Source organism: Mustela nivalis (genome assembly GCF_964662115.1).
Source record: "Mustela nivalis genome assembly, chromosome: 3".
In the NCBI taxonomy this organism is placed as follows: Eukaryota; Metazoa; Chordata; class Mammalia; order Carnivora; family Mustelidae; genus Mustela; species Mustela nivalis.
This window is the reverse complement of record NC_139022.1, coordinates 167,536,656-167,564,137: the sequence shown is the minus strand read 5'-3', so window position 1 is coordinate 167,564,137 and position 27,482 is coordinate 167,536,656. Positions and strand designations below refer to the sequence as shown.

The following is a 27,482-nucleotide window of genomic DNA, read 5'->3' as shown; positions in this document are numbered from 1 at the left end:
CTGACAGGTGTAAAGAGATATCTCACTGAAGTTTTAATTTGCATTTCCCTGATGGTGAGTGATGTTGAGCATCTTTTCATGTGGTTGTTGGGTATCCATATGTTGTCTTTGTCTACTCAGGTCATCTGCCCAGTTTTTAATTAAACAAAATAGTATGGTACTGCACAAAATGGACACATAGATCAGTAGAACTGAATATAGTGCCCAGAAATAAATCCATACTTATATTGTCAATTAACCTATGAGGTGATAATATATATAGGAAAAAGGCATCTCTTTAACAAATGGTGCTGGAAAACTGGACAGCTACATGCAAAAGAGTGAAACTTGACCACTTTCTTCTACCATACCACACACAAAAACAAACTCAGAATTGATTAAAGATCTAAATGTGAAACCATAAAACTCCCAGAAGCAAATATAGGTGGTAATTTCTTTGACATCAGCCCATAGAAATATTTTTTCTAGATACATCCTCTCAGGCAAGCAAACAAAAGCAAAAATAAACTATTGGTAGCACATTAAATTATAAAGCTTTTGTATCAACAAAGGACATGGGCCCATCGTAGCTCTTCTTCTACTATAAAATGGGATCTTGGCACAGGGTAACATTATGTAAGACCTCATGTCAGTTTATCAGCTAATCTCATAAGCTGATAGATGGTGGTACTGGTGGAGTTCCTGTGGGTGGGAAAGGGAAAGTCATTTTTTGAGTATGTGCCTGTTCCCATCAAGATACATCACTGTCATTTCCTATTGGGCCTCAGTGTTGGTTTCTGTTGCTACGAGTTTCGATGTTCAGTAGTGGGAATTGATGCATTGGGTAATGAGTTGACTTTTGGATGGTCTACTCTCAACAACCAGGATCCCTTGTTTTGAACCAGGAAGAGTGGTGAACTAAATGAGGACATGATGGAGACCACTACTCTTGCAGTGTTAAAGATGTGATATTGTTTTTTATCTACTTTATTGATCATAGTGAGGAAGTTTCAAAGGCCTCCATGTGGCTTTCTTCTAGTGAACTGGCTTTCTTCACTACTTTATAAACCAAGGGACCAATAAGGAGATTCTCTCAATTACTAAAGACATTCATTTCTAAAGCAGATTCAGAGATTAAACAATCACACAGGATATCTATGGAGCCCAAAGAACCCAGTGCGAACTAGACTGGGCTTGGATTTCTTATTACTTACCTCCCAAAGTCCCCACTTTAGCAAAGGGGCCTGATGAAATATAAAAATGCTTGAATATCATTGGAGGTTGCCATGCCCAAGGGCCCTTGAAATATCTGGAATTGCCTTTTCTCACCACCCCCCTGCCTTCCCACAATACTTACTCAAGGCAATGGGAACAGATTCTTCTGGGTGAAAGCTAGAGAAATTATTAACATAGGCACCTGCCATGGTATAGAAGAATCCTTCCTTAAACAGCCGTATCTTCAGACAACAGGTTCTGGGTCAAAGGACTAGCTCAGGTCTAGAAACTTGTCTTTACTTTTCAGCAGGGTGTTTATTAGCTTTACCCTTGTTAGCTACCCCTCTGTCTTGCCCCTAAGAACACCACATTCTATCCATCATCTCCATTGTATTCCATGGCCAAGAGCCTCTTGCCACGCATTACAATGGTGTCCTCCTTGCTCATGATGTTCAAGTGTTGCCACCTGGGCTCTGTCTATCTGAGATCTTATCATCCCATTGCTTTTAGGGACCCTAGATCTATAATGCCATTTTTTAATCATTTCAGTCCTGCCCCACAGAGGACAGTCTCCACTGAGTTTCTCTATGACGCTTACCTCTCTCACCAGACCATTCCTTACAGCTCTGGTAAGTCATGTGTCCTCTGGATGACTCCATGAACATAGTGAACTGGTACATTTTCTAATTTTACAGAATATATCCCCTCTAGCATGCCCCCATTTCTTTGAGGCTTTTGATCTTTTTCTCCACTGTCTGCCAAAGCAGCACCACTTAGTGTGGTGCTGCCTCCCTAAGTTTCTAAGAGCCAACCAAGAGAGTGTTAAATCCTGTATCGCAGAGGAGAGTGTTCTCCTGCGGGTACACTGCCCATTATCTAACTATATATTCCATCCCCCTGAATCCTTAAATTCTTCAGAATTTATTCTCGTAAATACTCTTCCACTCTTGCTAGTACTCATTGGCTAGGTTCAACATCTTATGTGATTTTCCCTTTCTCCCGTTATCAGGACAGGTCCCCTTCCTGCTAGGTCTTTCTGTGACTTGACTCCAGTTCAGAGGTTAGCAAACTATTCAGGGAAAGAGCCAATGAAAAATATTTGAGGTTTTGTGAGCCACACAGACTCTGTGACTACTTTTTCAACTCCCTCACTGTAGCACGAAAGCAGCCATAGACAATATGTAATGGAATGGGCATGGCTGTGCTTCAATAAAACTTTATTTACAACAGCAGATTGTGGGCTAGATCTGGCCTGTAGATTGTAGTTGCTCATCCTATTCTTATTACTGATCTCGTGTCCAGGGATGGTACGCCCTGAGGTGGGAGCAGCACACTGTCTTGCACAAGGCAGAGGCTCTGTGTCATCTTCAAGTAAGGGGGCGGCACCAGCTTTTCAGAGAAAGGAATGGCCTCAAAGGTTCAGGGGCATTTGGGGATCCGAGATTTTTAGTGCATGGACACAGATGTCTGTTTCCAAGTCTCAGCACTTCACCCCTTCCCAGCCAGAGCCCCAACCTTGACAAAGCAGACTTGCGGGGTTTGAGAATGCCATCTTCTCTGGAGCTGTGCTGGCCTAGTAATTAAGTCCTAGGCTTGGTCATGGCTTTTTTTTCTGCCCCTTGCTGCGGGAGATGAGTCTTTATTGTGGAGGCCAAGAAAAACAAGGCTGTACCCACCTTGAGTCTAGCCCTGACATAAGTACAGCCATCTTGGCAAAGCGGAGGCTGGCACCTTGCACCCCCTCCCCACCGACTCCCCTCCCCTTGGTAGTATGTGTGACATTCCTCGGCCACCCCTGGCTGCCCTAAAAGAAGAACAAATGGTTGACTTGCAGAGATCACAATCCTGCAGGACAGGAGTCTCCCTTGGTTTACAAATGTCCTTGAGATTTACAACAAAGAAGCAATCTTTTCAATAGCCCAATTCCCAGAGACAAATAATTCAGTTCCTTAAGCCCTAATGTCACCCTTCCCTCCATAAACAAAACTGAAGGAGGCTGAGGTAGAAGGAAAAGTAAATAAAGTTAAATTTCTTCTAAACCCAAATATCACTAACAAGGACGCTTGATAGCAAGAATGTGACATTCCACCAGGAAACTCCCAATTGTCTTCATGCTAGTGCCTCATTAAAGGAAAAAAACAGCCTTGGCTTGATAGTAGCCAGGCCTTCAAAATCCTGACAGTCTTCTTGACCCTGATAGCCCTTCTGAACACCCCCTTTGTCCTCACCCACCACCAAGTCCACCCCTACTCTGCTTTTAAAAACTCTGACTGTAATCTGGCTCGGGGTCCAAGTCCCTACTGCGCTGTGCCGGGTATACTTGGGCCCAGGCTTAAGCTTGTCAAATAAACCCTCGTGTGATTGCATCGGTGCTTGGCTCTTTGGTGGTCTCTTGGATGCAAAAACTCGGGCATAACATTTACAAAATACAAAAGGCCCTTTGGCTCTCACCTGTAGCCTTAAATTGGCGCTACATCACGCCAGCCATTTCTGCCTTTCTCTAATTTGCTTCCTTACATGAGCAACCAACATCCAAGTCCAAGGTACTTGCAACTGCCCCTGCCCTTACACCTCTCAGATACCCAGATCCTGCGCCCCCGAGGCCTGCCCTCCCAACAGTCTGGGGAAAGTCAGCTGTCACTGTCACAATGAGAGTTTCAATTGCAGGGCTGCCATGTGTCAGGTGCTCTCTGCACTCTTCCTGCACCCTCCCCTCAGAGAAGGTTTCCTTACCAACAGGAGGCCAGGTGGTGACCCGGCGAAGAATCTCCTTCCTTGGGCCAATCCTGGTGCCAGTAGTTCGTTACACTTCTCTGGAACACAAACCCTGATGGAGATCTCCCTGTGAGACTTTCACTGAGGCGTGCTCTCGGGATCTCTGCCTCTAAGGAAGTAAGAGAAAAGAGGGTCCAAGAATGGAGAAGCTGACCTACAATACAGTAAAGTCCTCAAGCCATCCCATGGAGCCTGCTGGGGCTGGGGAAACCAGCAGAGTCATCCTCACCAAGCCAGAGGGGTCAGCCCCCGGGTGCACAGACGATGTGGCTATGGGCAGCGTCCTTCCCCTAAGGGCCATTCTTAGAGGCGACTTCTGGTGAGACCCCAAAGGACAGCACTCCTGGCAGCAGGACAGTGGGGGGCTCCATCCTGGGGCGAGGATCCGGGCTGCCCAGCAGGGCACCCAGTCCCAGCGCCTGCTGGGCTCCTGCTTCCCTGGTACCGAGATCAGAGAGGCACCCTGGGCTCTGTTTTTACTATCACGCGCTAGTTATTAGGGATCTTGGAGAAGCCCTAGGTCCAGTTACTTGTTATGATTGTCATTGCTTTTCCTGAAGGAATTCTAGATAATGTAAGTGGAAAGTAGTAATGGTTTACTGTCTATAGAAACATTAAAATCCGCTTTTCACAGGTAAAACAACAGGAAGGAGGGAGGAAACAAAAGAGAAAGATCACATCTTCCTAAGCCACTGCAGCAGTCATAACGACTTAGCTGAAGTCCGTATTACAAAAAGGCGATCTTTGTACTTCCCTGTCTTTGACATTTGCTGCTTTGTGGCCTGTTCAGAGAGGGGATATTTTAATAGCAAGATACTGAATTAATGACAGTGGCAAACTTAAAGACGTCTACTAGAATTTATAAATACATATGTATTTCAGTTGGAATCAACAAAATAAAGGCCTACGAACGTGTGCGTTATGGATGGATGTCCAAATAAATGTAAGACATTTCCCACTGAACTCCGAATACTTATACAGGTAGAGGCAGAAAAAAAAATCATGAACAAAAAATTTTTTTTTTTATCTTTGAAGCCACAAATTATTATAAATCCCACAAAAGCCAGTGATGGAAATGGTTTCTCAAGATCCTCAAGTCTCATCATAAACTCGTGTAATTTCAAATTCTGGTAAATTCTTCAGAAGTTTACTGGCAGGTGATTCTCTGTGAGATTCTGTACGTTGGAGGTGATGAACACAAAGAATCACTTTGGGGCCTTGTGTACAGATTTTCACATGTGACTGTATTTTCAGTTTCTAGCTCTATCAGTGTAGCGGGTAATGGATTTTATTGATATCCAAAATGTATCATCTCATCTTATCTTTGTTCTTTAGATAATTAGGTTCCTGGCTAGGGGGATTTTCAACAGACCAAACATAAACTTTCTGCACATTCACTAAGACATTTTTTTAAAAGAAATAAAGAAAACGAGACCTGTTGATGTTGATCTGCTCATTTTCAAACATACACACACACTTCACCCGTCTAAACCCCCTCGCCTCCACCCAAATATAACATCATTTGGCCATAGAATGTAAGAGGCCATTGCTCCAATCCGGGGATCCTGTAAAGCTGGTTGAAATGCAAAATGCATCAAAGATGTTTCTGGATTCTGAGATGTCTGTTTCCTGCCCATGAAACTCAGAGAATGAAGTGAAATTGCACAGACACAGTCGCGAGCTTGGTTAGGTTGCAGTAGCATTTGGTAAGGCCCCAAACCCCCTCCCTGCAATCCCCAAATCCCTAGAGCTTTGAAAATGGAAAGATTTTTTTTTTTTTTAAGATTTTATTTATTTACTTAACAGACAGAGATCACAAGTAGGCAGAGAGGCAGGCAGGGGTGGGCAGGGGGTGGTGGGGGGAGCAGTCTCCCCACTGAGCAGAGAGCCCAATGCGGGGCTCAATCCCAGGACCCTGGGATCATGACCTAAGCCAAAGGCAGAGGCTTAACCCACAGAGCTACCTAGGTGCCTCCAAACGGAAAGATTTAAAAAAATTTTTTTTTTTTTATTTGAGAGAGAGAAGGAGAGACAGCATGCAAGTGCGAATGGGGAAAGGGGCAGAGGGAGAGGGAGAGAATCTCAGGCAGATTCTGTGCTGAGTTCAGAGCCAAACACAGGGCTTGATCTCATGACCCTGAGATCGGGACCTGAGCTGGAATCAAAAGTCAGATGCTTAACCAACTGAGCAAAAATGTAAAATAAGTCCACCATTTTCACTATGGCTCCTTTAACGAAGCACAGTTATTTTCCGTAAAAATGTGGTCATGTTAATATGCAATGATTTTATTATTTTAAAATAAATTAATAAACATTTGAAAGTCTATCTTAATTTCTAACACAGGACGTATCAATGGACGTAACCAACAAAACCAAAAGCGCTACCGAGTTGTCAATACTTTGAAAAAGTATACATGGTTCTGAGACCAAAAGATTTAAGAACTGCCAGTGTAGTGATTAAGAGACCCTGGAGGCTTACAACCCGGATTAAATATGCCAATTTTGCCACTTAGTAGCCAGGGAAGACTTCTTTGTGCCTCAGTTTTCCACCAGGAAGATGGGGATATTTCCTGTGTCAGAGACCACATTGTTGTGAGGACTAAGTAAATTAATATGACTTAAAGTCATACAACAAAACCTGGCACTTAGTAAGTTCCTCCTTCGTTTTTAGCTTTTATACCTACTGAATTTTTACATATTTTCATGTTTATTTCCAGGAAAAACTCCCCCAACTTTCATAAGATGACTAAAAGGACTACACCACCCAATTAACCAAATAAGTTTCACTCACTTCAATTGGAAATAGGAAATCCATTTTGTTAGGGAGCCATTTTGTATGTTTCAAGCACAAATGTCACAACAGTTACAATAGTTTCCACTTACTGTCAATTTAATGTTTTCATCCTCTGGCACTAGGTGTTATAAAAGTCTTCAGAAAAACTGAAATCCCTCATTTTTATAATTAGAACCTATTTTCCAGATATGCAGACTTGAGGTTTAGAAAATGGGTAATCTGGGGCAGGGCAACTCGTCTGAGATGCATTACCCCAGGTGAAAAATGCTACCAGTACTGAATGTGGTGAGTAATAATAAAGCATGAGGAAAAATAAATTGTAACAAATGCCTTGAATCTAGGATTTAGAGGTCTTAGTCAATGCAACCAAAATTGTAGATTTCTTCAAGAAATACAGAGTTGATGTATTAGGTATCATTTTAATACCTTTAATATAGTTTTAGGCACACATTAATACAGATTTATTCTTTTCCTCTTAGAAAATGCATCATGTTTACTCTGCAAATAGTTTGTATTAGAAGTTTTTTTCTTTTTAATATTATAAGGTATTCTGAAGCAGCTGATAAAGTTTGACTTGGCAGAGTAGTAAAGGGACCAACACACAATGTGCAGAACGCGCTTTTCCATGTTCTTCCCATGACGAATGTGTACCACGGACGAGTCACCATAGGACTCTCCTGAGTAGCCAGGTTCTAGCCCATAAGGGGGAGGGAAGAGACGGTGGGGTTTACTGAAGTCAGTTCAGTGCGTCTCCAAAGTGTAAAATTCTATGATTCAAAACGACTTTCGTTTTTCAGCAGCAAAAACTGAGTGATTAATAGCAGCCTGACCTTGGGCTATCACGTGAGATTCTTCAGCTGTAAAATGGGACTAATCATTGTATTTACTTCTTCTTCTTCTTTTTTTTTTTTTAAGATTTTATTTATTTACTTGACAGAGATCACAAGTAGGCAGAGAGGCAGGCAGAGAGAGAGAGGAGGGAGCAGGCTCCCTGCTGAGCAGAGAGCCCGATGCGGGGCTTGATCCTAGGACCCTGGGATCATGACCTGAGCCGAAGGCAGAGGTTTTAACCCCCTGAGCCATCCAGGCGCCCCTGTATTTACTTCTTACGGGAGTTGTAAAGATTGGGTTATCCAATGGGTATCATTAATTCCTTGCCCTTAAAGCCATACTGACAGGAAAACTGTCAGCAGTAAGGGGCTGTCCAAAGTCATGTAGAACGTGTGACAGCGTAATGGAGAGGCGCTCCACTTACCACTGCTGGGTCAACAGAGGGGTGCAAGACAACGATTTTCTTATGTGTATGGTTCCTGTGGGGCACGGATTTGGGGAGGTCTTACCAAGGTAGGTCTGGCTTGGCATCTCCCAGATGGTTGCCGTCAGCTGTCCGTGGGTACTGCAGGGTCTGAAGACTCCACTGGACTGGGTGTGCCGGCTGGAGCCCTCGGACGCTGGCGGTTGGTGCTGGTGACTGGGACCTCAGTGGGGACCGTCAACCAGAGTGCAGACAGTGACTTCTCCATGCAGCCCGGGCTTTCCTAGAGTGTGACCTCCTGGAGAAGTCACAAATCTTAGATGGTCAGGTGTCCAAAGAAGCAAGGTGGGAGCTGGATTGCATTTTACCACGCTTCTCGGATAGCAGCAGTGTCACTCCTGCTGTATTTCTGTTGGTTATGAGCAAGTCACTAAAGCCAACCCTGATTCAAGGACAGGGAAGGTAGACCCCACCTCCGCCTGGGAGGAGAGTCAAACAACTAGCAGGCATGTGGTCAAGCTGCCAACTAAACCATGTGTTTTCAGTCTGTACTGTCTCCAAAAGAGTATCAATCAACATATCAAAATAGCAATGAACAAAATTCTAAATGACCTTGAGGTGACTTTTTCCTGTCTCCCAACGCAAGCGTGCCTAAGAGAAGTTAGCGCACCTCAGGTTGAGCACAGAGAAGAAACAGCAACTGCTCGAGGTGCCTGGGTGGCTCAGCGGGTTAAGCCTCTGCCTTTGGCTCAGGTCATGATTCCAGGTCCTGGAATCGACTCCTACTTTGGGAATCCATGCTCAGCGGGGAGCCTGCTTCTCCCTTTCCCTCTGCCACTTCCCACCGCTCATGTTCTGTCTCAAATAAATAAATAAAACCTTAAGAAAAAAATAAAAGAAAGAAAAGAAACAGCTACTGCTAATTGCAGCTTTGATGAATTTGCATCATGTCCCATGAGGTTAGAGTTATCATGGGGTCTGACGCTAGGATAAACTGGGCTCCTACCATAGAGACTCCCCAGCACAGGGCCTTGAAATTTCTTCCACCTAACGGTCCAGCCTGCATCGGTGTGCTGGGCAGGTCTTCTCCATGATGTCATTTTGTGACCCGGGTTTCTTTCCATACTGGCGGTCCGCCGTCGCCTAAGGTGTTAGCCTCTTCTGCATGGGAGACAGTGGCCAATCCCTCACTTCCAGCTGGTGAGAGGAAAAGGGGGCAGATTCTAAAAATGTAGCTTGCCTCTCTGTTGGGAGATGATCCGAACTTCACTCTCATCCATCCCCTCGGCTCACATCTGTTGGCTCAAATTCAGCCACACCACCATGCCTGGCCTCGCGGGAGGTTGGGAAGTAGTGTCTGGCTGGGAAGAAGGAAAACAGATTTGGGAATAACAACCTGGCCCACAAATGATCAATAAATTATATTCTAAAGTTCAAATGTTTGCAGCATTAACAAGCTAATCAAATCTTCCTTAACTCCATCAATTTCAGTGTCATCGTTAATGTACCAATTGCAAATGAGTCTACATGAATAATGTGATTCTTCAAAGTACTTTACAATTTCACCGGGACTACCAGCAGTCCTCTTGCAAAAGTGTCTGCACACTTAGAGTTAGTATACATCTCTTACTCGGTCTCCTCCAAATGAAATATTGTGAATTCCAAAAAATATCCAATGGGATCTTAACAGTTTAGAAAGAACAAAGTTGGACCAGAGCAGCTTAATTAAGAATCCACAAATAACCAAAATTGGTTGGGGGCAAAATTTGCTCACATTCTAGGAAAGAAAAAGTGGGATTTTCTTTCATGTGTGTCACGGTTATTTTATTAATGCATGTATCGTATGTGTAACATTAAATTCTATGTATTTCTAGATTTAGAACAAGATTCTTTGCATGGCTTGCTGCAAATTTAACACATGCCTAAATGTTTATAGCCCCACAGAGTGTGCTCCCTAGGATGGGATGTGGCTGAGGATTCTGTCTGAGGGTGTTGCAATGTATTAAGAATGCTGCACCAGAAATCACCATCCCTGGTTTCCGTCTGGGTCTCCCCAACGCTACCTACGCCTCATAGCCAAGAAACAAAATGGTGCACAAAAGCACTTTCTTCTCCATGAAACACAAATTCACACTTGGCAAAGCAGAAAGAATACATCAAGCCCGTGGCTCTTTTGCAGAGAGGAAGTGCAGTCAGCAAAGCTGCCAAGGGCTTGGGTTACCCGCACAGAGAGAGAACAGGGTTATGCTCTCTCACTTTTGATCCCAGTCTTAAGGTCTCAAGCTAAAGACTGACAAATCCACTCGGCGGGGACATCTGTTTCCCAGGAGAACTCTGGGGAGTAGAGCCCAGGTCCTGGCCAGCCAGCCACGGCAGTCAGTGCCACCTTCGTACTCATGAATAGCTTTTGATAGAATTATCCTGGTGCCCACTGTTCAGACAACTGACTTAAAGGTAATGGGTGTTGAGGGGAAATCTACAGGAATTTGACTTAACGAAGATTTACTTTTGGGTACATTTATTTCATTCAGATTTAATCAAAAGGAAATGCGTGGGCAAAGGGATCAAAGTAGAAACTTTATTTTTTTGTTGTTGTTTTGTTTTGTTTTTTAAAGATTTTATTTATTTATTTGACAGAGCGATCATAAGTAGGCAGAGAGGCAGGCAAAGAGAGGAGGAGGCAGGCTCCCTGCTGAGCAGAAAGCCCGTGGGGCTGGATCCCAGGACCCTGGGATCATGACCTGAGCCGAAGGCAGAGGCTTAACCCACTGAGCCACCCAGGCACCCCGAAACTTTCAGTTTTAAGTCATGGGAAAGTCATGGGATGAGACATACAGCATGGTGAATATAGTTCAAAATACTGTACCGCATATTTGAAAATTGCTAAGAAAGTAAAAGTCCTCGGTATAGGGATGCCTGGGTGGCTCAGTTGGTTAAGCAGCTGCCTTTGGCTCAGGTCATGATCCTAGGGTGCTGGAATTGAGTCCTGCTTTGGGCTCCTTGCTCAGTGGGGAACCTGCTTCTCTGCCTCTCTGCCTGCTTGTGTTCTCTCTCACTGACAAATAAATAAATGAAATCTTAAGGAAAAAAAATAAGTCCTCAGTGTAAAAAAAATTTTTTTGTAATTATGTATGGGTGATGTTTAAATTTATTTCTTTGCCCTCCTTCCCAATAGCAAATAAACTGTATTTTTATAAAATCATGATGTGGATAGAAGTGATACAGAATTGCTCCGCAAACCCAAAACAGATCTAAGAAGGTTATCTCCTAAAGTTTAGAAAGAAAGAAATAAAGGGAGAGTATTTTGTTGGTCTGCAAACATACTGTCCTCATTACTCTCCAGAGGTCAAGCACTTCAAAGTTAAAAGGGTTTGTATACAAACAAGGTACACAGTGCTGGGCTGGTGGGGTAAACCGTGGGGGCTGGAGACCGCGGGTGTGAGCAGTCATGATCTCAGCGTATCGTGGCGAGTGACAAAAATGCTGAACGAGAAACAAAACTGACAGAAGCTTTAGCACACAGTGTCACGCACACTCCGTGAGGCAGAACTTAAAAACCTACCCCCTGTGAACGCTGACATCTTTTTCCTGGGATAATAGATTCAAACACAAGAGAATGAGGGCCTGTGTAAGGAGAATGTCAGAAAACAGGCTAGAGGAGCAAAATTAAAACCAGGGAGTCCTCCCGTTAGTGAGAGTGAACCTGTGTCCTGAGAGAATAGAATCCAACTCTGCATCCGAAGTCTACAGAAAAAGACCTGTGTCTGCAAAGGCCCGTGCGTAGCCAGTGAGGGCGGTCACGTTCTCCCAGCGCCCACCCTGGAGAGACCACTGCTCCCACTAGAACGTCAGCCTTCCTCCAGGAGCAGGTGTTCTCTAGAAGGGAGAACTTGAACACTTACTTCGGCAGACTTGTTTAACCACCACAACACTCTGTGAGGTAACAAACATCTCATTTCACAGATTTAAGAAACCAAGTCACTTTTACAAAGTCACATAGTCAACGGGTTTGAGCTTCGGGTCTAAATGTCCCACATACGACTGTCTCTCCTGCCCAAGCCACCTAAACGGAATGCTCTTCACGTTGGGCCCTGAGGTCAGTTTTTATTTCTAAAATGAGATCTAAGCATTTTACATTGATTTTCTTACTCAACTAACTGCTCAAGGAAAGGCAGCCCTGGAAACGGAGTCGGAATGCACAGCACTGTCGTGCTTTGTGTGGTCATGTTTAGAAATACAGAACACTTCCAACAAGCCATCGGCATGCTGCCTACCTTTGCCTGACTTAGTGAAAGTGACTTGTGCCACCTCATGAGCCACAACACATTCAGATGAGTGACAGAAAACTTCCTCTGTAGCTTCCGACCCCCTCATGTAGGTCCTGGTGCCAGAGCAAGGTTCGACCAAGTTCAGGGTGGACAAGTCACGCCTGAGTTTCCCATGTGATTCTGACAGCCAGAAATCAGTCAGAAGCTGCAGCAATGACTTGCGGGGCGGCAGTTTGGGTCCCAGAGCCCAGCAGGCCCAGCACGGACATTGGGAAAACATAACCTTTAAACCCAGAAATGACACTGAAAAGCCACCGAGATTCTGACTTTTATTCTTAGGTCAGAACAGATAAAGTACAAGGAGAAGGAGCAGCGAAAAGGGTCTGTCCTACAATCCAGCTCCCGCCGGTCCTCAGGACACTGGGGCAAGAGGCGGGTCACGCAATCCTTGGCAGACCCTCAGAATCTCACTTGCGGCCGGAAGTGCATCTGCTTGGTGGCGTTGTTCTTCATCCCAGTCTTCAGCAGCCACTTGGATTTCATCCTCTGGACATACTGCATGTCCCGCTCGCGCGCAAGTGCCGCTCCTGTGGCGGTGAAAGGGACAAGCAGTGAGGCAAAGGTTTGTTATTTGTGATCAGGAAAAAATCCAATCTTTACAGAGAATCTCAAGGCTGGTTGCGGGGGGAGGTGGTCTCTGGGTTCTTAGATTTAAAGAAGAGCTGCTAACCTGGGTGGGGTCTCCATGGCACGAGCGTGGGGGTCATGTGCCCCCGAAACTGCGTACAACAACCCGTACTTGCACACATTCCTCGAGGAGAAGCCTCACCTGGACAGGTCTATAAACCCCAAAAGTAATTTTCCATTGATCAAAGGTGACAGAGAGAGGCAGAGACCATAAATAGAGTCAGACAATGTAGTCCCTGACGAGAGCAAGACAAAGTCAGTGTCCGCTAGATTTAAGTGGCTTCTCAGCTCCTAGGCAGCCAGAGAAGGCAGCCACGTGTTTATATATAAACACAGCGGCACTGAACATGGATTTTATCTGTCCAGGGCTTTCCATGACATCCTGAGGCAGCTCTCCTTTGTCTGCTTCACCTGTCCTCCAGTGGACCGACATTCTCCCTGAAGATCTTAGCATTGAGCTGCACAGAGCAGACACATCAGAATAGATTTAAATAATTTGATACTGAAGAGGTTTCAGAGCTTAGCAATTTCAAGGGCCTGTTTTATTCCTCCAACTCTTATTACATTTTTTATGGGAAAACTACAAGGAGTGACATGACAGCCTTTATTACATCCGTGTACTGGATCATACGTGCACTAGCACAGTCTACCCGCACAACTCTGCCAGGTGGGTCCTAGTATTTTCTCAATTTTATAAATGAGGAAACAGAGGCTTAGGTACCTTGAATTACTCACACTCTTCATTTAAGAACCACTTCATGTATCAAGTAAGTCATGTCTGACTCCATAGCTCAAGTTATTTGCCCCAAGGACACTAGTTAATTTCAACCTTTGTTGGGGACTTATTTCTGCAACTATTATCTCTATGCCCTTGTAGAAAATTACTGTGCCAGGAATATGAGGTTTGTAAGTAATGGAGCTTTGGGCTTATTGCCATAAATGCATCTAGTAGTCATGAAAGTCCCCAGGGCCCAGAAACTAAGTTTCCTCTAGGGAGGATCCCTAAGGACAACATAAATGGAAAGGATTTTGCCCAAAGCCCGTCTTGTAATACGAGTTCCTAGGCTGGTCCCCGGCTGCAGGTATCAACACACCTGTGCTGCCTGTCCATCCCAGGGCTCTGTACTGCTGGAGTATCCGGCCCACGGCCTTCTGATTCTTAGCAACGGCCACAGCTCTCGACAAGCCAAATCGCTGTTTGTAGTATCTCATCAAGGAACGGTGACCCAGTCTGGCACCTGTTTTTCAAAAAAGCAAGATGGAAACGCTGAATTGGATAATTTTTCAAGCTACAGCTACAGAGCAAGGACTTTCCCAATCAGACTCTTAAGAGGATCTAGCTGGAAAATGGATATCTGCCAGAAGAAACAACACTCTACCTGCTGAAAAGAAGGAAAGATGAAGCAACATAGTAAAAAATGAAAGACAGAAAATCAAAACACAGGGGGATCTTTTAAAAAAGAGAATGGCAACTCATTGTTACATGAAATACTCAAGAATCTTGTACTTACTTATATCCAATATGCCTCTCTGGAAATTCACACAGCAACACCTACTAATGTGGATCACAGGCCCAAGGAAGGAGATATTACCTGTTTTTTGTTTTTGTTTTAAACACAAAGATAAAGTACACAATAATCCTGATGCTTAAAATCTTAAAGTCATAGTCTGGGTCTAAGTAAAAAACCAATCCACCTTTCTTTTGCTTAAATTCTCTGTAGTGGTGGTTCTCAAACAGGGATCATTCTTTCCTCCAGGGACATTTGACACTGACTGGAGACATTTTTGGTATTACACCTGGAGGGGCACTACCAGCAACTGGTGGAGAGAGATCAAGGAATCACTAAACATCCTACAATGCATAGGACAGTCCTTGACAACAAAGAATTACCTGGCCTAAAAGGTCACTACACTGAGAAACCCTGCCCTGCTGTCTTCTACAGGACGGAAGTCATCTAGTGAGCTAGAATTTTAAAGGATCGTCAAGCTGAATTCCCTCTACAGCTTTTGCTTATCTAGAGTGATCTGGTAGAACTACACAAGTCAATCATGCTTTCAGAAATGAATTACTACGGACTACCCAGGCCCTTACAGGAAAAGTGTGCCGAGCCTCAGCTTTGCAGCAGGTGGAGGGGAAGCGGGCAGGTTTCAGTGATGACTAAATTCCAGGCTCTGTCAGAGCAGCGGCTCTCACCAGGTGGTCCTGGAACACTGGTCTCAGCATTTCCCAAGAGTAATCGAAATACAACACTAAATATGATTCTCTCACAAGAATATTAATCAAATACCTTCCCAGACAGATGTAAACACGTAGCAATTCAACAACAGCCTCCATACACCGAGTGTGAAGCAGCTATTTCCACTGAGCCTGAGTACAGGAACTATGGCTAGACAGAACCACGTGTACGGCTTCTAGGAAGATTTTACACTTACATATATAAAACCATTTCTTTCAGAATCTTTTGTATAGAAAGACCATAAACTGGAGACTATAAATACTGCAGATCTATCTGCTTTTAGGATCTAGACCCTCCATTTATAAGAAAAAAATTCTGTTAGCAGGTTATTTGAAGACCTTAAACCTGGGGCAAGCTACCTAGGAAATAGTTTGCTTGCTACACAGACATGGGAAAGGAATTACTTTCAGTTGATTGGTTTTTGTGATAGGATGTAAGAGATGTCCCAAAAAACCCCTTTCAATTCAGGGATGATTTGGCTTTTGGATACAATACGGATGAAACCTGTTTCCTTGAATCTGATTCTCCTGGCAGCCTTAGAGTTAACAAAGCTCCAAGACCACAAGAAATGAGTAAAAAGCAGCTGACAGATACAGACTCAAACTTAAATGACGGCTGCCGTGGCAGGAGACCCTAGCATAGTTAGTATCGTTTTCTATTTATAAGAAGAGGTCAGGATGCTCCAGGTGTGCGATGCTCAAAATCATTACATGATAATGCTGATCATGAGGACAAAGTAAACCGATGTACTTATAGTCTTAAGCAGCTTTGGACATATTGAGGAAAATCCTTGAAAAGGTTTCGTTGCTCAATGCCAAGGTTTCTGCAGCCAGCCAGGGAACTGAAAACACACACTGCTGAGAGCTACCCCTGCCCCACCCCGTGTCAATGACAGTGAGCCCCTAACAGTGAGCCCTAAGAATAACATGCTTGCACAGCTCAACGTGAAGGCCCTCCTCAAGGAAAATTATTTGTAGAACACAATGTGACTGCCCAATAAGGAACACATGGGGTATGTCTTAGTTATGTAGAGCCACAATCTGTCCATCTACCTTTCAACATAGCAATAACCACATGTGAAATGTTGGCTCCTACTTAAAAACTGTCCACTCTTAACAAACAGCCTTATAATGGAAGCTATTATACAGTGGAAAAGCAAGGATCTCCAACTATAATTTTCCGAAGACTATACATTCTCATAAATCCACCACCAGTTTCATCCGGCTACTCAGCGGCTAACCGGATGTGTCTTTCACACTAATTTACTCCACAGGAGCTGCAGAGCACGGAACGTGAACTCAAGGAATGGAGGCTTCACAAGAAATGCTCACAGTGCCCTCTACCGGATGTTCTTTGTCACTGGCTCTGGGATCACCTATTTGAAACTAGATTTAAAACATCACAACTATTGCTTTTGAAACCAGTTGAAAGCAGACCCTACTCAGTGTGGCTGATTAAATGACACCAAGCTCTCCACATGAGAATCCTTCTCAAATTAGCTTCATGCCAACATCATGCTAACACAGTCAAGTGACTGAGTATAAGTGAAAAGGTGTCTGAAAGGTAAAAATTTGCGCAAAGCCGTAAGCAGGTGATTGAACACACCACTAACTGTAAAGACCACTCCGTATTTACAGCCTTATTCGGAGATCTCCCAAACTCCTGGTTCATTAGAAAACCTCCGAAACCAGTACTGAGACATAAGAGAAAACCAATGACTAGAAACCAGCATATCTCATCATAATCAAGATTGACCGAAGGATGACTAGTTTTTAAGATAAGATGATAGAAGTATGGGTGATATAAAAAAAGAGGAATCAGTATAGCTGGAAGAAATTTCAGAACACTAGCAGTCTTTGATTTACTGACAAAGCTATGTTTTGTCATTATTTAAACAGATTCTATAAAGGTTTCCGCGATCATCTGTGAAGACCCATGAAGGTAGCGACTGGCGGCAGTGTACTAAGATATCATTAGTGGCTCTTCGTCTTCTCCAGGTCAGAAGTGCTTTTGAAAAACTACAGCATTTCCCCCAGAAAAAATGTACTTACCCACACAGCACCCCCCCCAAAATAAAATAAAATAAAAAATAAAAATGCATGGCACACACGGGTGACTTTCAAGATTTATTTTTTCTTTTTGAGAGAGAGGGTGCATATGCACTCACAAGCAGGGGGAGGGACAGAGGCAGAGGCAGAAGCAAACTCCCCGCTGAGCAGGGAGTCTGATTTGGGGCCCTCAATCCCAGGACCCGGAGACCATGACCTGAGCCAAAGGCAGACACTGAACTGACTGAGCCACCTCACACAGCTGACCTTAATCACTATGGTCTCTCCCCAGGAAAATGCACATACTCACAGGAAAAAAAAAAGCGTATGGTGTATGGTCTGGTTAAGAACCTGTGAGGAAAGGTAGTATCTGACTGCTGGTTAGGTCCTTCCTGAGTCTGTCTAAAAGTACAGGATTTCAGAGTAATACCAAACTACTTACCATTCTTCACTACTTCCAAATCTAATATAAAAGAGCTATCCTGAGGTTTATTATCTAATATTTTAAAATAATGTGACTCAGTAGGTGGACTAGCAGCAGTTAGCAAGGAAACCCAGGCCTTAAAAACCATGGAAATTAAACCTTCCAATTAATCTCCTGCCACTTTCTCCCCCGACTGCATGAGAATGGAGAGACAAGCAAACTGCTCCCCAGTGCTTCGGGCCAATGATTCCAAGCCCCCGGGGCCCCTTCTTAGCTCACAGTGGTTTCTTCCGCTCTGCTTCTCCTAGTCTGTGGCAGGCCCAAGGGGATCAACCTTGCTTTCCTTTTAAAGTCACCTCCAACTTCTCAACCACTCGGTCAACACACATTTGTCTGGCTCTCGTGTGCCTGAGACCCTGTGCTGAGATGAAAGAAGCGATCTTTCCCTGAGAAGTAATGGGCGAAGACAGGCAAGCAAGCCAAGAACAAAGGGAAGGAGGAGAGGAACGGTACTACAGATATCCTGTGTATCCTAGTGGCCCCGGAGCAGGAGACTCTCCATACTCAGGGGGCAGGAGCGGAGTTGAAAAAGCTGATGCAAGAGTGAACCCTTAAAGGAGGAGCAGCAGTAAGACGAGAGGCACTAGCCACGCCAAGTCCCAGAAGGAAACTGCCAGGGGGTGGGTAAAGGAAGAGCAAGGTGGGTGCCGCCCCCCCCCACCCCCGCCCTGCTGTGTGGGAAGACCCGCCGCAGAAACGCATCTACCAGAAAAGCAATGGCTCCCCCTGGAGGAATTCCAGAGGAAAAAGAAAAGAGACTGGCATCTGTTTCAGGAAGAATATCGAGTGATGGACGGAGCGGAAACCGGATTGGAGATGGACATATGTCGGTAATGGTGACACAGACAAGTGTTAAAGAGAAGACAAAAAAATATTCAAAAGCTGTTCAGGATTCGCACTTAGTAACTGTTTTGATGTGGGAGAGGAAGAGAGCATCCTAACAAGATGCCCAGCTGGGGCCTTGGCTAATCTTAGAAAATTCAATAACCCTAGGAAATCCTAGGAAAATGTGTTTTCTACACACGCAAAAACAAACAAACAAAAACTCCTAAGTTACAAAAGCTTTATGTTTTGATGAAAATTTCTCCCCAGTACACTGCATTTCTTAAACAGGTTATGCTCACTCATTGTTGTGCACATTCTAGTACAGAACACACTGAAGGCAATGCAAAGCTTTTTTTCTGCCGTAATGTATTGGAATTTTCACCAGAGGAAGACTACAAGAGGTTTCCTGTGATATATTTCGGCCTGTTTTGCTAGTGTCTGGCACAGGTGACAATACTGGGCCTGGACCTTTCTCATCACTGTAACTCCTTATAGTGTTACAGTGTAACTCCTTGTATCTTCAAGAGAGTTTCTGCTGTCCTTTCCTTCTACTGTCATACTTTAAAGCTGCCTTTAGCCTTAAAAGGTAATTATTCCAAGTTAAAGAGAGTTGTCTGTATCTAAGCAGTGATATTCTACATGAAAAGCAGTAATATAAGACAGCTTCCTCATCACAGTCATTTCCATGAGCAGGAGAGCTACTCCTGCCCCCAACATTGCTGCAAATCTCCCATGGCAAGGTAAGAAAGTAGAGAAAAAGGATTCACTGACTATGCTCTTGGGTCAATTATTCAACCCATCTAAGTTGCAACTGGCTCACAGGTCAAATAAGGACATGGAATCTAACTCACACGCTAGTAAAAGATAGAACAGTATACCCAGCTACCATGCTAACTGCTCAGTAAATACCACTTACTATTAGGATCTTACTAGCTTTACTGTTCTATTCCCTTTCCTTCTCATAGGTGTCTTCCGCAGTTTCTCTCGTTTTTATTAGCTCACCATAACACTGTAAACAATATGGAGTGCTTCTCATATTCACGTTTTTTCCCCCACCTTATCATACCTGGGATAAATTCCCACATCAGTTAAATGTTCCCTAAAGTAGCAGGCATAATTCAAACTCCAAGCCTCCCAACCATAAGTAGAATACAAAGAGGCAACCGCATACTGTTAAGCAGATATTCCCGGGACAGACTACCAGCTGGAAGTCTGAGCAACACGAGGAAACAGGAATCAGTGCGAAGAATAAGAGTAGGACCATGCAAGTGAACCCGAATGTTCACAGCAGCAAGGTCCACAACAGCCAAACTGTGGAACAAACCTAGATGTCCATCAAAAGATGAATGGATAAAGAAGATGTGGTACATATATACAAGGGAATACACTGCAGCTATCACAAGAAATGAAATCTTGCCATTTGTGACCATGTGGCTGAAACTAGAGGGTATTATGCTGAGTGAAATAAGTTAAGTCAATCAGAGAAAAACAAGTATCATATGATCTCTCTGATATGAGGAAGTTGAGAGGCAGGGCAGGGGTCCGTGGGGGGAGGGAGGAAAAAAATGAAACAAGATGGGATTGGGAGGGAGAAAAACCGTAAGAGACTCTTAAGCTCACAAAACAAACTGAGGGTTGCTGGGGGGCGGGGTAGGGGTCGGATGGTTGGGTTATGGACACTGGGGAGGGTATGTGCTAGGGTGAGTGCTGTGAAATGCGTAAGCCTGATGATTCACAGACCTGCACCCCTGGGGCAAATAATACATTTTATGTTAATAAAAATAATTAAGAAAAAAAAGAGTAGTGCCATGATTTATAAGAAAACCCGAAATGAGGCAATAATTATAATAAAGAGCCAAACGGAAATATCTATATATTTGAAAGGAAATGACTGATACAGCATTTGGAATCCTAAGAGAAGTAAGCAAAGACACTGATTTAATTTCAACAGAACAGCTAACACAGAGCTAAGTGGCAACCTTCAGAGTTAACCGTGTATCGGGGAACACAAAATTTAAAGTTCAAGCACCTCCCTCAGAATGGAAGGGGACTGATGGAACATGCCTTTCTAATCAACTCACCGCCACTGAGCTATTTATCTTGGACAAATACACTTACCAGAAGGTAGAATCAGCTCCATGGTTTCATCATCATAGCCTAACAGCCTTTCTGAGCACAACTCGGCTTCATCAGGGAACTCCCCTTCCTTGTAATCAGGATAGCTACTCCTGTAACAGTGGCATGAAAAATGGCATTAATAAAAAGACTAATACCTCAAATATAACTGAAGGACAAACTGTATTTGCAAAATGGCAAACCCACTAGTTACCAAAAAGCAGGAAGTAAACAGCTGCAGGGACGACAAGCTGAAAGGGTTAGAGAGAAACGAGCGCGGTGGCACGCTCTGTGAAAAACGAGCGCGGTGGCACGCTCTGTAATGAAAATAAGCAAGTGACCTCTAAACTCAGACCTACATGTAAAATGCGAAACTAAAAGAATGTCTAGAATATAACATGGGAGAAAATCTAGATGACTTATGGGTTTGGTGAGGACTTTTTACATATACCACCAAAGGCACGATCCATGAAAGGAATAATTGATAAACCGGACTTCATTAAAATGAAAAAACTTTTGATCACTGCTTAAAATGAAAAAAACAGAAGCTATATCACTTCTCGGCCTTTGGCTAAGATCAAGTGTAAAACAGAAGCCATAGACTAGGAAAGAATATTTGCAGAAGGCACATCTGATAAAGGACCATTATTCAAAATACACAAAAAAATCTTAAAACTCAGTAAGAATATAAACCAGATCTTAAAATGGGGCAAAGACCTTACTGGGCACCTCGCTAAGATATACAGATTGTAAATGAACATGAAAAAGATGCTTCCTCTCATGTCATCAGGGAAATGCAAAACCAAATGCGGTAACACCACACACTTCTTAAAATGGCCAATATGCATTTTGGTGGATGGTGCAGGCATTTTGCAAGACAGCTGGGCATCCTTGAAAACCAAACATACTCTTACCACAGGATACAGCAACTGGGCTGTTTGGTATTCATCCAAAGAAGCTGAAAACATGTCAACACAAAAACCTGCACACTGATGGTTATAGCAGCTTTATCCGTAACTGCCCAAACCTGGAAGCCACCAAAACATCCTTCAGTAGGTGAGTGGGGTCAACTGTGGTGTATCTGGACAATGGAACAGAATTCCTACTCAAAAGAAATGAACCATCAAGCCATGATAAGACACGGAGAAAACTTTAATGCCTATTACTAAGTGAAAGAAGCCAGTCTGAAAAGACAAGGAGAGAAGAACAGGTGAACTCCATACAACTTTCAGGGCAGTGACACTACTCTGCATGAGACTGTAACGGTAGACACATCATGACGCATTTGTCCAAACCTACTAAATGCACAACGCTAAAAGTGAACCCTAATATAAACCATGCACTTGGTCACTTGGTGATAATGCGGTGTTAATGTAAGTTCATCAATTCCAACAAATATACCACTCGGGAGGGATGTCCATAATGAGGGAGGTCATGCATGTATGGATGTGGGAGATACGGGAAATCTCTGTAACCTGCTCAAATTTGCTGTTAACATAAAATTGTGCTAATAAAAAAGGAAAAAGACTGAGCAAATGACCTATAACTAAATCCTTTCACCTACTTGTTTCTCCCTGAGAGGGTTGCCAGGTAGGAAGAGGAGGAGAACGGGGAGCTGGAAAAGCAGCACTCCTCAATTTAACCATTCTAAAAACAAGTTCTAGAACAGTGCCATCCAACAGAATTCTGTGATCATAGAAGCTTTCTATACTTGTGTGTCCAATATAGGAGCTACTAGTTATATGTACTTTTAAGCATTGAGCTCTGCAATCTAGGTAATACAACTAAAGCACTGAATTTCTAAATTTTAAATTTAATTTCTAATTAACTTACATAGCTGCATGAATACACCAACCATTTGCCATTTTGGACTGTGCAATTCCAGAAGAATTTCTATGTTCCCAGAAATGTTCTCAATGATACACCGAAATTACTGGAGAATTATACATTAAAATGTTAACAGTAAGACAGATAACCCAATCCCAACAAAGAAACAGACAAAAGACTTGATCAAACACTTCATAAGCGATATCCAAAAGACCAATTATGTAAAAGTGTTTTCAACTACATTAATTATCATGAGGAAAATGCAAATTAAAGCCACAATCCAGACACCAAAATGGCTGAAAAGAAAAACTCTTGCTCAATGAAGAAGAAGAATGAGAAATCAGGAGGAACATGCAAAAGGATGATTTAAAAGACTAGGACTTTTCTGAACACATGTATCTGGAGACCATGCATGCTTGACACAGTAATTACACACAATGCTTGTGTGCTACACAAATAGATACCTTTGACCTGGGCGAGGTCAAAGGTATTATGATACTATTAGCTGTTCAAAGTGCCTGGCACAGATTCCTTGCATCATGGACGAATTATCCAACTTTCTAGTTAAGGGTGAACCACCTATGGGATAATGTCACCATCAAATGCCTGGGACTGGCTGAGGTCAGCAACCACCTCCATTCCCTTGGGAGACAGCCTGTGATTCAAGGACTCTCAGAGAAACCAAGACATGAAATCTAATTTCCTCCCTCTGTTCACAAGGTTAGGCAAAGCAGAGCTCCTAACCATTTAAACCACAAAAAAAGAAACACGAGTTTTAAAGTCAGACAAACTTCAGTGTGGGCCTGAGACTGTCTCTTCATCCTATCTTTTATTAAATGTGTGTGCTCAACTCCCACAGTCTGTTTCTTATCCATAAAATGAGAGGGAACAACTACCCACTCAGAAGCGTTACAAAAGTTATAAAGCGTATATTGTACTGTGCTGGACCCGTGTCAGGCTGCGGGACATCTAGTAGCAATTCAATGCAAATGTGATGACCTCGCTTTGCTTCACATCAAACTACAGACTTACCTAAAATCATAGAAGTCTGCAAATTCCAAAGCAGCATCACCATCTGCGAAGAGCTTACAGTGGCTTTTGTCGTTCATGTGTGCCTGTACGGCTTCCGTGGAGTAGAACGACTTCCCTTTCTCGTTGCACCACAAGCAAATCTTCCCAACACCAACTTTCTCTCCTGAAAAAATAATTTGAGGACAAGATGTAAGAGGACAAAAAGTAATCTGCAGCCAGATGAAAGCTCACAACTTATCGCCACAATTCAAAAAACATGCATTAAGTTTTTGAACTTTACAAAAATTAGCACATAATTAAATCAAAGACGGGAAATGAAAAACGAATGTTCCCTTAAAACTTGTCCCCAATAATGTGGTATTTCCTCATTAAAAGGAAAACTATTGTACTTACCCAAATATCTAATCAGTCCCTTAAGATCTGAAAGATATTCTATATCAGGAATAAAGAAGCTGTGGACTTTAGTCATATGAGCCACATTCTTCACAAGAGAGCTTGAATGATGGGGACAAAATAAGCAGTCTGTTATGGGGATGGCACCAGCGAAGGGGCCTCTCCCAGCCTCCTCCCCCTCTGCATCCGGTTCCTCTGCTTCGTCCGTGGCGTCAGCGTCCTCATATTCCAACTCCTCTTCAGAATCCATATCTTCCCAATCTTCAAGCCAGAGATTTGAAAAAACCGTTAGTTTAAGAAAGTGGTAATTGCAACTGAAGAAACTGCAAAGATTCACAAACATGAGACGGTACAGTCTTTTATCTGGGGGGACAGAATGCCAGTTACATCCAAGGACAAACCGTCTTTGAAGATCTCAATTTTAGCTGGTCCGTTTACACAGAGTTTGTATCGCTCAAAGTTTCCTGATCTTTCTCTTCCTGCATACAGTAAAGTGGAGGGAGTCTTGTCCTTTCCTAAGCCTGTATGAACACAATCAGTGTAACTGGACGTAGGAAGAAGGTAGGAAAGACTAAATAGCTCATAAAATCAAGGAGGCTCAGTTGCTGGCCCCAGCTCCACATTTCAGGTTAGCTAGCTCCTGCTGAAGCCTTCCCTTTGTGTTTTAACCAACTACATTAAGTGCAAAGCCGTGGACACTAGAAACCCAGAATTACAAACCCTACATACGTCGGTGTGGGCAGTGACACGTCCTCTCCGATGCCTATGTCAAAGGCCTCCTCATTCAAAACAGAAACCACCGATTCATTCCGTAACTCTAAGTAAGAACCTATTCCTGGGGGCCTGGGTGGCTCAGTGGGTTAAGCCGCTGCCTTCGTCTCAGGTCATGATCTCAGGGTCCTGGGATCGAGTCCCGCATCGGGCTCTCTGCTCAGCAGGGAGCCTGCTTCCCTATCTCTCTCTCTCTGGCTGCCTCTCCGTCTACCTGTGATTTCTCTCTGTCAAATTAATAAATAAAATCTTTAAAAGAAAAAAAAAAAAAAAAGAACCTATTCCTCCCCGCCCTCGCCCCCGGTTGGGCTCCGGGCCCTGAATCTACAACAGTTAACTCAGCAGACAAAATCCCCCGTGGGGACGATGGCCAGACGAGTCACTTCAGAAAGGACCGAAAACGGCCCGCACTCGCCATTTCCACTTAAAAAGCGGGCGCCTCCTCGCCTCCGACTTCGAGGATCCACCCGGAACCCGGGGAGGTTCCAGACAGGGGACACCTGGACACGGGGAGGCCATTACCTTCTTCATCCAGGTCCTCCTCACTCTCCTCCTCCTGCTGCTGCTTTGTGAACTTCTTCGCCTGCTGCTCAAACCACTGGAGCCGGGGAGGCTTCTCGGCCGGGTCCCGCTCGTGAGCCGCACGTCCCGCGCGGGCCAGCGCCGCGGGGCTCCTGGGCGGCGACTCCTCCGGCGCCGCGGGGGCCTTCTTGGGCGACAGGGACGGCTGGGCCTTGATGGCCTGCTGGATGGCCGCGTTCATGGCATCCTTGTCCACGCCGTCCACGCCCAGCCCCTTCTCCAAGTTCTTTTCGTTCATCATCTCCACTTGGCGACTCACGGCGCGCACGGCCTTCTTCTCCAGCTCCACGTGCCGCCGGGACTTGAGGTGGTTTTCGTAGGCGTTGAACGAGGCAAACTTCTTGCTGCAGACGGTGCAGTAGGTGGCCGTGCCCTTGCTCTCCTGCTCCGTCACGGCCCGCTGCGCCCGCACGCGCTCCTGGAAACCCTCGGCCGTGACCGGGGCCATGTCGGCCACCTTGCGCTTCAGGTTGTAGCGGTGCCAATCCGTCTTGTAGTGCGCCCGCTGCACGTCCGCGTCGCCGAACGCCACCCGGCAGGTGATGCAGGTGTACGTCGCCATCGCCAGGGCCGAAATAAGAGGCGGCCGGGGCAGAGTTCTAGCGACGTCAGTCTTAACGCCACCAGACGCTCAAACCTCTACTCGCCTCAAAGCCCAAAAAAATCACACCGGACGCCGCCTTCCAGGCTGGATCTGTGAGAACTTCCGGCACACTAGGGAAGTTATGCTCAGCTGGACAGGAAGTCCCGCCTCTCGATCTGCGGCTGCGTCCCGGAAGGCCAAGGAAGGCCAGGGTCTAACCAGGCCCCGCCCAGTCGGCCTGCAGTGGATGTCGACTGAGTTGTTCTGAGGTGGATGTTGATCAGAGGGGGCATGAGGTGGGCGTTGACTGGGCCAGCCCGAGGCGGGTGTTGATTGGGCCAGCCTGAGGTAGGTGTTGACCAGACCAGCCTGAGGTGGGTTGTGATTGGGCCAGCCTGAGGTGGGTGTTGACCAGACCAGCCTGAGGTGGGTTGTGATTGGGCCAGCCGGAGGAGGGTGTTGATTGGGTCCTTGCGGGAAGGTGTTGCTTACTCCGCGCAGCGCCGACCAGGTTACTGCCCCAAGTGGTTGTGCGGTGTGGGGTGACGCGCGGAAGGGGAGGCCAAGGGGACGGCTCCGCGGAAGAAGGAGGCCCCGGAGGAGGGGTCCGGTGACCAGGCGATGGTCGGGGCCTCTCCGAGAACCTAGCCCTGCGCTCCGGCAGCCTAGTGAGCGGGTGTGGCGAAAGCCAGGCCCGCCCTTCAGCCCCCGGATCGGACCACCCGAGTGCCCGCCGGGCCGGCCGGCGTCGCGGGGAACCGGGGCCTCGGGCAGGGCGCTGCGGGGATTCGCAGGAAGGCCGGCGAGGCCGGGCCAGAGCCTGGGTCTCTGCGGCGCAGCCCAGCGGGGGGCGCACGCGACCCGCTTGGATGAAAAGTGGGCGCTGGGAGCCCGGCCGCGCCGCTGGCCCGGGACAGGTAATCCGGGCCGCAGAGGTCCTGCTCAGTCGCGCCGCAGCCCCGTTTTCAAAAATGCAAAAAGAGGCAAGACACGGGTTTTACCTAACCCAATATCTGCAGATATTGTCATTTGAACGTATCCGTCCAGAAGATAATGAGACATTTTCGCCCGCGTGTTGGGACCTGATCCTGGGACTTCGGTGTGTGTCGCGCGGGAAGCGCGCATTTCCGGTGCGCGGTGGGCTGCGTGGCTCGCGGGCGGCAGCGCCGGTGGAGGGGGCATGAGTGCCGGGTTTTAGGCAGCGCTGGGGCTCCTCTGCGCCGCCTCGCCCAACCGGTCAGCCCTGGTCAGGAATCGAACTTGGCGTGCCCGGAATGCAGGCGGCCCGTGGCACCCAAGAGCGCAGAGACGTATTTTAATGTGTAGGTCAAGTCCCGTTGCTCTTGTTGTTCACCAGCCTCCAGTGGCTCCCCCAGATCCCCCTTCTTTTGGTCTGAGTGTGTGTGTCTCCCCTGCCTTCAGTCATCTGTTGAAAACCTAATGCCCTCGTGGGGCGTGTGCGAGGCGGTTGGGACTGATGACGGGGATCCCGTGGCGAGATTAGCGCTCTCCTAAAAGAGGGTGCCCCCGCCCAGCGGCGGTTATAATGAGTCTGTGCGTGGGAGGAGGGGTCCTCCCCGGAGCACGCTGGCACCCTGACCTTGGCCTTCCA

At 45.4% G+C, this 27,482-nt stretch overlaps 1 protein-coding gene across 1 annotated transcript; it reads right to left on the bottom strand.

The window, feature by feature from the left end:
• Positions 1-12,597: 12,597 nt before the first annotated feature.
• ZNF622 (zinc finger protein 622) lies at positions 12,598-26,989 on the bottom strand. Its single transcript, XM_082724241.1, has 6 exons — positions 25,228-26,989; positions 23,935-24,195; positions 23,542-23,704; positions 20,686-20,795; positions 14,068-14,211; positions 12,598-12,873 (listed from the first exon to the last, which is right to left on the bottom strand). The coding sequence occupies exons 1-6, from the start codon at positions 25,847-25,849 to the stop codon at positions 12,746-12,748; spliced, it is 1,428 nt and encodes a 475-aa protein (XP_082580367.1). The 5' UTR covers positions 25,850-26,989; the 3' UTR covers positions 12,598-12,745.
• Positions 26,990-27,482: the final 493 nt, after the last annotated feature.